Source organism: Paramormyrops kingsleyae, chromosome 14, assembly GCF_048594095.1.
Source record: "Paramormyrops kingsleyae isolate MSU_618 chromosome 14, PKINGS_0.4, whole genome shotgun sequence".
Classification (NCBI taxonomy): Eukaryota; Metazoa; Chordata; class Actinopteri; order Osteoglossiformes; family Mormyridae; genus Paramormyrops; species Paramormyrops kingsleyae.
In genome coordinates, this window is record NC_132810.1 from 20875166 (window position 1) to 20885075 (window position 9910).

The 9910-nt window shown below is 42.7% G+C and overlaps 1 protein-coding gene and 1 long non-coding RNA gene across 5 annotated transcripts; one reads left to right on the forward strand and one right to left on the reverse strand.

The window, feature by feature from the left end:
* Window positions 1-232: 232 nt before the first annotated feature.
* Window positions 233-6348, reverse strand: LOC111857895 (uncharacterized). 4 transcript variants are annotated; one of them, XM_023839124.2, is made up of 5 exons: window positions 6236-6348; window positions 5052-5162; window positions 4415-4538; window positions 3581-3740; window positions 233-3374 (listed from the first exon to the last, which is right to left on the reverse strand). In XM_023839124.2, the coding sequence occupies exons 3-5, from the start codon at window positions 4517-4519 to the stop codon at window positions 2137-2139; spliced, it is 1503 nt and encodes a 500-aa protein (XP_023694892.2). In that variant the 5' UTR covers window positions 4520-4538; window positions 5052-5162; window positions 6236-6348; the 3' UTR covers window positions 233-2136. The 4 variants fall into 4 exon arrangements, with proteins under 4 accessions (XP_023694892.2, XP_023694891.2, XP_072554902.1 ...); XM_023839123.2 differs by having other exon boundaries at window positions 4415-4569; XM_072698801.1 differs by having other exon boundaries at window positions 4415-4569; window positions 5052-5211; window positions 6236-6320.
* Window positions 6349-6361: 13 nt separating this feature from the next.
* Window positions 6362-8644, forward strand: LOC140578316 (uncharacterized). Its single transcript, XR_011982414.1, has 2 exons — window positions 6362-6451; window positions 7811-8644. It is a non-coding gene; the product is annotated as an uncharacterized lncRNA (long non-coding RNA).
* Window positions 8645-9910: the final 1266 nt, after the last annotated feature.

Sequence of the window (9910 nt, forward strand, 5' to 3'; positions counted from 1 at the left end):
GAATGTGCCAAGTTTGGTTAAAAACTGATGTTGCTCAAATAATTTTTTCAGTTTGATGTCACACAAATTCTTATTTGGTGGTCTGTGCTGCCACCTGGTGGTTGTTAACTGTTACAAGGTCGACTCTTACACTTTCATTGCAATAGTAAAAACAATGAACATAACGTATGTGAGTGAACTCTCACGAAAAAAAGCAGTAATATGGACAAGAACACTCTGCATAGCAGAGGTACTTAGCAAACAGGGACAGTATTTTATAAAGTGAATAAAAAATATTGAATAAAATGACAAATAAAATTAAGAATGACTGTAATAGGTAGCAACAATGGATAACACAACTGTAAATATTACAATCTGTTCGTGCTCTTTCTAAGCTAGTTAGTAAACCAGAGCAGCACTGGGCAGTTCTGTGGAGAGAGGAAGCTATATTTTCTTAAACCACTCACCAGTCAGTAAGGAAACAGACTGTGTCCAGATTTGTGTCCTTACTTAAAGGCAGGGAAGAATAAGTGATCACTACTGATGACTGACAACAAATGATATACAACTTTGTTTCAATATGAACTATAGCATACCTGATTTATGCATTACTGCTTCAACATGGTACATTCCAATATTTAAAGATTTAAAACTCGAAGGATTCAATGTCATTGTAATACACACAACAGAATTAGGCCGGGGACTTCCAAAGCCGATACAAACCAATGAGATGAATAAAATACAGCTGTAACAATATACAAAAGAAAGTGAAGTAAAACACACTGAGGTAGTCCATCCATAAAAGAAAGAAATTATAAAGAGACAGACTGCATATAACATAACAGAAACTGCAGTTATCAGGATATTGTAAAGATCAGACATAAATAGCTCTCATAACTAAATTTACTCAGGTTTTAACTGAAACGACGATACTTCCAAACTAATAATTAAAAAAAACAAAACCACACTGAAAAATGACAATACCTAAAATGTGTCTTAAATGAAAACTGAAAGTAATACAAAATAAAAACCTAAATAATGAATACATTTAAAAAACTGCAACAACACTAGTTCACAGTGAGAGATTTAACTCTGGCCACTTTCAGCTGGTCCATCTCGAATTAATACCGGTGTGTCCCCTCCTCCTGTGGCTTCTTCTGCAGATCATTTTTATTTTATGTGCTGCATTGTTATTGTTCCGATTTACCAATAAATTTGACTTAAAGACTGACTTAGGGAATGGATCTCATTCATAAGCTGGGGAATACCCTTACCTTAAGCTAAAGACAAGACCTCATAGGACAAACATATAACATGTGCCACTTGTTATGCACACAGGCCTGCAGTTGGCTGTCTGACTTCTCTCTAGTATGCAGACATACAAGGGACGATTCACCTTGTCCAGATAGATATTTTTGCTTCGTGATTTATCCAATACACACCATATAGGGTTGCTTAGACCCCGGTATACAGCGCTGGAAAAAATTGAGACCACTCTATATTTTTAAACAAATACATGTTCTTAAATCCTAGTTTAATCCTGGTTCTGCTAGCAGAAGGCTACACTGCGAGGCAGGCTGCTTCCAGGCTCACGGTTTCTAAGACAGCAGGACACAAGAAGAAGGTGAAGCAGGAGACACTGGCAATAACCAAAAGCTAGCCAAGTAGAAGCAACTTTCTAATGCCAGCGATGAACGTCAGGTTACCCTGCAGTGCCTGATAAATTGGAGGATGAAGTGAAGTGCACTGCTAGGAAAAGTCCATATCAGGCTCCTAGAAGCAGGACAAAAGAACCATAAAGCAAGGAAGTAGCCCTTCATCAATGAGAAGCAGGGAAGACCCAGGCTGGAGTTTGCAAAGAATGTGTATTTTACACAGGCGCAAACCCATAGAGAAATGAGTGAAACCGAAAATTTTGGTCTCAAATTTTTTCCAGAGCTGCATTTGACTGCGGATCTAGTTATTATTAGTAACTAGGACTTTACTGTCACACCCCAGTCTTCCCAATAATAAACACGACTACTCTCATTCAGATACCCCTGCAGGACTCTGAGCATAACCCAACCAGCCTGCAAACACCCTCCGATTCAGAGAAGAGCTTCCAGCAGCCTGGATCAGCACTGCACACTGTCTCTGCCCCTCCGACTCCCGACACTGTCACTGCTTCCCTTCTGCGAGAGACCGCTTGCGTCTCTTAAGTTCCCCTGATTGTCCTAAGCTCCTCCCACACTGGGAGTGCCGGTTGGGCTTCTCCCCTGTGTGGGTCTGCTGATGAATCTTTAAATATTCTAAACGACCAAAACTTTTACCACACTTAGAGCAGTGATAAGGTTTCTCTTCTGTGTGAGTCCACTGGTGTGCCTTCAGGTGAGCAAGGAGACGGAAACGCTTCCCACACTGGGAGCACTGGTACGGCCTCTCCCCTGTGTGAATCCGCTGGTGGATCTTTAGGCGTCCTGCTTGACTGAAGCTCTTTTCACACTGGGAGCACTGGTATGGCTTTTCCCCAGTGTGAGTCCGCTCATGCGCCTTTAGGGTTCCTATTTGGCTGAAGCTCTTCCCACACTGGGAGCACTGGTAGGGCCTCTCCCCTGTGTGAATCCGCTGGTGTGTCTTTAGGGCTCCTAAATGACTGAAACTCGTCCCACACTGGGAGCACTGGTAGGGTCTCTCCCCTGTGTGAACCCGCTGGTGGATCTTTAGGAGTCCTACTTGAATGAAGCTCTTCTCACACTGGGAACACTGGTATGGCTTCTCCCCAGTGTGAGTTCGCTCGTGCACCTTTAGGACTCGTACTTGATTGAAGCTCTTCCCACAGTGGGAGCACTGGTAGGGCTCCTCGCCTTTGTGAGTTCCCTGGTGCTTGTTTAGGTCTCCTAAACGACTGAAGCTGGTCCCACATTGGGAGCACTGGTAGGGCCTCTCTCCTGTATGAATCCACTGGTGTTTCTTTAGGTTTCCTAAATGACTGAAGCTTTTGTCACACTGGGAGCACTGGTAGGGCCTCTCCCCTGTGTGAGTTCGCTGGTGTGCCCTTAAGTTACCTGACTGACTGAAACTCTTTCCACATTCTGAGCAGCGATAAGGTTTTTCCCCTGTGTGAGTTCGTTGGTGTGTCTTCAAGTCACCTAGATGGCTAAAACTTTTTGCACACTCTGAGCACTGGTAGGGCTTTTCGCCTGTGTGAATTTGCTGGTGCATCTTTAGGTCTGTTAAGTGACTGAAGCTCTTCCCACAATGGGAGCACCAGTGAACTTTCAGTAACGCGCCAGGGCCAGACTTCTCTGGGTGGGATTTCTTAATGTGTCTGTAGAGGTAAGTCTGTGCCGTGTAAGACGAGGGACAGTGAGGACAGGGGAACTTGTTCACGCTCCTCCCTGGTACGAGAGCTTGTACTGAATAATAAGACATGGAAAAGAGCAAACTTTAGTTTGGAAATAGGTAAGTGGAACAAAAGCGATGGATTCAGGAGAAACAAAGTCCATAACAGCAAAGACTAAGAGACCAAGAATTCAGTGACATATACCGTAAATGGCATGGCATATCTTTGTGATGCAGCATGTGGAATTTTCTGAAAGCTGGAAGATTTTCCTATAGTCACCTGGGTTTGGAGGTCTGAGACTCCCTCTTCTCGTCCTCCGTCTGCCTTCAGTATCATCCACCTGAAGAGGGACAGCCGGCTTCTCCTCAGTCACGTCCTGCAGCACCGTTTCTTCTTTCACCTCCCCATTAAAGACAGGACACACCATACTCTCTGCTTTCTGAGGAAACGAGAACAGAGTCAATACAATTCTTCTGATTTCATCTATTCTATGGGACTGAAAGTGACATGTTTCAGCATCACACACAGAGACAGTGCCTGGTCTATCGGAGGTTTTACCCGGCAGCATACAGGAGACCTTTTTCCTGACTGATACTGAACACAAGCTGCCCTCAAGCTGCTGCTCTCTCCACTGCTAATCCATCTATGCAGCTCACTGCTGAAGGTACCACAAGGAAAATGCACAGGTGACATGACAGCAGACTTACGATGGGCTGGAGGCAGGGACACAAAGAAGGTGGATGTCCTTGACCGTTCTGGTGTTCTGATGTCATCTTCCATTGCCAAATTACAATTCTGATACTCAAGAAGTATCAGTTTTTAGAAGGCAAGGTAGCAAGTTTGTTTTTAGAAGGCAAGGTAGCAAGACCTGTCATGCCAACACCGCAAGTATGGTACTGAGAAACACCTCATGTTCTAGAGAAAAATTGGTATGACTATTCCCATTGTTATACGGGGATCCATTGAGTAACGTTACCACAAGCATGGATTTTGCGTTCTTAGTATTGAGATTCACCAATATGTAAAATCTCAGATGACATCAGAAAGGTCAAGGTTCATGCGGATGCCTGGGTACTACCAAGGAAGACCCCACACCAGCAGCGCTCTTGTCACCTTGTCAGGGCTGCTGTGCCCGGCCCCGTCCACATCCGATACGAGAACATCCTGCGCTTCCTCCTTCACATCAGCCGCACTTAGCACTGCAGGTTTCTGGTCCATGCCTCAGCTGGCCCCAGCCCTGCGGGGGGGGGGGGGGGGGGGGGGGGCGCCTGTGAGCAGAAAGGGAACAACAAAGCTGTTTTTGAGCCTGATGTATCTATTCTGCAGCATCAGCCTCTCAGCTCTCAGCTCGGTGCAAACTAGGTTGCTAAGATGAAGATCTGAAGCACCCGGGAACTCAATCTACTCTATCAGAAGGTTGTCGGTTACAATGCTGTGGCTGACAGAGAGCTCCTATCACTGTTGAGCCCTTCAGCAAGGCTCCGAAGGCCGCAACCTGGTCCACGGGCACTTGATAAAAGGCTAACAAAAGTCTAACTATCAGCCCAAGCTTCACTCTCACCTCTGTACATCACAGCGGAGACACTGGATAGGTGAAAACTACAGAATTTCCTCATAAAAATGGCAAATAAAATCCCATCATCATGGCTGGATGGGCTTCTGAAGAGGATGCAGTCATGGATGCTGAAGTTCCCTCTACTCAATATGTCCATGACCTGTGATGAAATAACGGAACTAAAACTGAACTCACCTGCTTGGGCTTTACGTGTAGCCAGCCTTGCCCTGGTTTTGTTGAGAAGCCCTCAGTTCACGCTCACACTGCTCTGGTAGGAAATGCTTTTCATCTCCTCTGTCTGTGGTCCTGGATACAGCCAGAAAAAGAGGAAACTTGCTTTGACGAACACACCCATCTAAAAACAATCAAGTCATAAACAGAAAAAACAACAGTGTAGGTCTATTCTCTGGGCAGCACCATCCCCCAACCTCTACACTTTTCCACATCTCAGGCTAAGTGCCATGCTGAATTAATGCTGAAATTGCTGAAATTGACACCCATCCCACGGGGCTCCCAAAACATTCTTAGCTTCTACGCCTGGGAACCACTGAATTATACACAATGTAGAGTTATAGCATTTAGGTACCTTAAATATTCCTATCTTCTAGATGTCTTATATTCATATTTAGATGTATGTGCCACCCCAAAATGATCTCTGGTCCCATCCTGGCCAACCCACTGAAAATTTTCTGGCTCCGCCACTGCTGACCGGTCCCAAAACCATATGTATTCCTATATGGGCGTATCCCACAATCAGAAATCCGTAGTAACGAGGGAAGCTTTAATCTAGTGTTCAAACTGACTGCCAATAAACCTGCTGAACAGGGGCCAATCAATGGGCTCAACCCAGTTGCCACCCCACATGAACAAATCCGGCAAATCCGTCTGCTGGCAACCTCTATCCACCGGTTGTGAAGTTATATCATCTACACCGCCCCCGGTCGTGCACTGATTAGCGGATTGTTTACGTTACACCCTTTTTATTTCTCTCTCGTTTCCTTGTAATTTAAATGCTCATATTATTACAACGAGCAGGACATATACTCCTACCAGGTAGGGCGGCCCATAACGGGGGAGACAGGATGTTAGGGGGACTTACAGGGGTCCGGTGACACCCCCTCTCCTCTGCAAAATTTTACCCAGTTCTTTACTGCTGTTATTATACCCTTCAGCAGCACGAGACTGAATTAGCAAAACTCAGAGCGGTGAGACAAGACACGAGACACAACTCAAAATGTAAAGAGTACATATAAAATAGCCAATAGATACGTGCAAAAGTGCATATGAGGTGAATTATTCCCCCTAAGTTTAATTCAACTTTTGTTTAAGGCCCCGAAAAGGTTGGGGCCGCCAACGAATATCGGCATCGGAATACCAACCTTGATATTATTTGGTAACGGATCGAAAAGAAAAACGTCACCCGTCCATAATACGCGACGTACACCCTTCACATCCCTGTCGAGCAGCATTAACGTCATGACGTAACGACAATCAGAACGTGTTACGTTTGACGTTTGGCGTCATGACGCTGCACCTGCTACCGCAGTGCTTGGCCACACCTCATGTCAAATAAGCCTATTTTGTGAAAATTAAACGTGTGCATAATTCCATATATTTTTACCATTACTAACTGGGCTTATGTACACCTCTGTGTTTTAGTAAAGCCGTACAGGTTTAAAACTTACTCATGTTTTTGTGAATTTAAACCTAAAGATATTTCTGTTGAAATTGTGCAAAGAACAGAGCTAGATTATGATAATAAACAAAAGCTTGACTTATTAAGGGTTCAAGCAGTGTAGCTGATGTAACTTTATTATTTTTGCTTGGATTATCATTATTTTCCACTAAAAAACTGTTTTGAGAAACACCCAAATGATTGTTGTATTGGCTATATGTGGTGTATTATTTTGAGTGACAATTCCCGTAAGATGGTTTGGTTTTTCCTTGCCCAGCCCTTGTCTGAAAATGCTGAAGCATTTGGTTATTGGTTTATTGGGGATGATTGTAATGAAAGCAGAAGTGTAGCTGAAGAATAGCATTCTGAAATAGGCACCCTTGGTTCAAAGGTGATTTACAACAGAGTGTGAGGTGAGGTAGATGGCATCCTCTGTTTGCTTGTTTGTCCAGAATGCAAACTAATATTGACAAAAGCAGGAGGGGACAGTAGTCCTGAATGAGAGCAGCATGGTCAGTGCCATCATGTATGCTGTTGTCTGCTGTGGCAGCAGCCTGAGGGTCATGGACACCAACAGACTCAACAAGATCATTAAGAAGGCCAGCCAAGTTGTGGGAGTGGAACTGGACTCTTTCAGTAAGGTGTTGGGGAGGAGAACATTGTCCAAAATAAGAACAATACTGGACTTTCCTTCACACCTACTCCACTATATGCTGAACATCCGCAGGAGCTCGTTCAGCATCAGGCTAAAACTTCCACGCTGCACAACTGAGAGACACAGGAAATCATTCCTGCCGGTCGCAATAAAACCGTTTAAATCGCATATCTGATCACTCAAACTACAAACCATAAACATAAGCAAAATCACCTTAAATAACCATATATACAGTGTATACGTTTGCTGTTATAACCCAAGTACTATGCAAATTATGTTTATACCAATGTTAATATTATTGCTGCTACTGGTTTTATTTTTATTGGTTATTTTTAAATTTTTTATTTTTTTTTATTTTTATTTTAATTACTTTATTGTTCTATAGTTCTATCTAAATCTCTTCTATTATCTGTACATAACTTTCCTAAATCTTTATTTTCATCAGGAGTTTTTTGTAACATAAGAGAATTTCCCCACGGGGATTAATAAAGTGATTCTGATTCTCAACAATTGTTTTCTTCAGTTTAACTAACTTCAACCACCAAAATTATTTTGTACCTTCAAAGTGTGGAGTATGTTGTGTAAACAGTGAAAAATTTAATGTAAAACCCATTTTAATTCCAGGTTGTAACCCTTCCAAATGTGGAAGAGTCAGTGCCCAGACGATTCCACCGTTTCGGCCAAGAAACATGGTGTCAGGATGCACCTGATGTGACACGAATCAGACCTGAGAAGGAAACGGCCGGCTAGTGTCCTCACCTTCACCATCTGCCACGAAGGACTTAGACCTGCCAGGGCTGGCTGCTGAAGAAAGGAGGCTGTCGAGACCCCCCCCCCCCCCCCCCCCCACAAGGCCAATTGCTTCTAAAAACTCATTCTACAACTTCACAATTGACAGGGAATGAAGCAACACGAATATAAATTAAAAGAACGCTGTTTGAACTTTTTGCACTGGTGAACACAATTTTAATAAGTTTCATAAGCGGAAATGTGAAACATCTACTTAAAATATGCAAATTTCTGTTTTATAACATGGGGGACAAAATAGGTCCCAGTCTATTGTAGCAAGAACGATGAAATAAATAAACAGTGCCTGAGATGGCACATGCTTTGAGTAGGATTTGTTAAAAAACTAATTTGTTATTGGTAGATTACTGCAATATTCAATTTATGAATGTTTCTGTTGCATTTATTCATAATGGCATATCATCCACAATCACAAACCAGGCTTCTGAAAGCATACACTGCAGGACTAATTCATTTTGACCTTTACTCCATCCTTTGTAGTCATTGTAACATTACTTTCTACTCACTAGCGGTTATAGGTGTTAGTAAAAGTTTATCTGATGCAAAGGAACGGCAGATCCAAAAGCCTGAGACTACTCATGTATGTAAGACTCACTGTGGGCAGGATTTGCATTTTATTTATTAATAAACAGCAATGTGTAATGTAACGAGTATTGCAGTATGCTTACAGTAATGTGTATGTGATGTGCATGCAGTATGCTTACAGCAATGTGTAATGTAATGTGTATGTGATGGACAGCTACAACACTGAGATATGCCCAAACTGACTCACATCCGGTGGTCCCGGTCCCTAATGCGAACACATTGACGCAAGGCTGCATAACAAAATGAATTTAATGCATGACTGAGTTAGTGGCGGGGAGGGTGGTCCCCCTCGGTAAAATTTGCTGAGGGGGTTCTCTACAAATTAATGTGCTGGCCGGGTGGGTGGGGGGGTGGGTCCCCTTTCTTTCCGTCCCTGCTTCGCGGGCACATGCGTGGGGCCGTAGGTCTGAGTTTCACCTTCACTCGTTCACCATGTTCTCCCAGTGTCATGTGGGTTTTGCTAACTGGCATCTTTATATTGCCTGCAATGCCATTGTCTGTGCCCTGTGGTGGACTGGCATCCCATGTACCTCGTGCCCTATGCTGCCTGGGATAGGCTCCAGACCCCCTCGTGACCATGATATGAGGTTAAGAAGATAGATGAGTAGAAATAAAAAGCTTATAAAATAAAGGTAAAGATTTCTGATAATGAAGTTAAACAGATCATGGATAAGAAGTTTTTCACTTTTGTGAGTCACCGAATAAAAGATCACATAAAAAATACTCTGTCACATGACCATTACCTTATTTTATCCTGCCAGCTTAATTGTAGGCATACAGTTTCAGCACGCTTTAGTTTTCCCACAAAATATTTACTGATAATTGTCATATGAAATGTTCCTCTTTGATTTTCACCTTTAGCAGTGTGCCTAAATAAAGATATCCCTGTTCAGTTGTGTTAAACAGTGTGGAATGTTTGAAACACTTTCATATTCACAGTAATAATAATAATTATCCCGATTCAACAGTGAATAACTATAGTTAGACTGAAATGTATGCAGTACTACAATATATGATCTTCTAAGTGCATACAGACCTTATGGTAAATAGCCCATGTAGTATAAGTAATCTTTTCCTTCAGATATGCCCTATTAAAAGGAAAATGATATATGCAGAGTATAATTCCGGAATTCAGGAAAACTTAGATTGAGGACGTTTTGTCCAATACATCAGTTTCTCTCTAAATCAAGGTTTATATGTACTGTATATATACTATAGCACATGAACTACTTAGCAAAACAGCTGCTTGACCCTTTTAAGAACGTGATTTTCTAGAGGCCTCACAATAGCATAAAAAGATGAAAGGCATGTGACATCAGAGCACTAATCTTG

What these genes read in the sequence shown, in the direction of transcription:
- LOC111857895 (XM_072698800.1), bottom strand. Translation starts at nt 3,869, where the DNA reads ATGCTGCCGGGTAAAACCTCCGATAGACCAGGCACTGTCTCTGTGTGT. An exon ending in TCTCAGACCTCCAAACCCAG is followed by an intron (nt 3,375 to 3,580) that starts GTGACTATAGGA and finishes CTTATTATTCAG; the next exon opens with TACAAGCTCTCGTACCAGGG.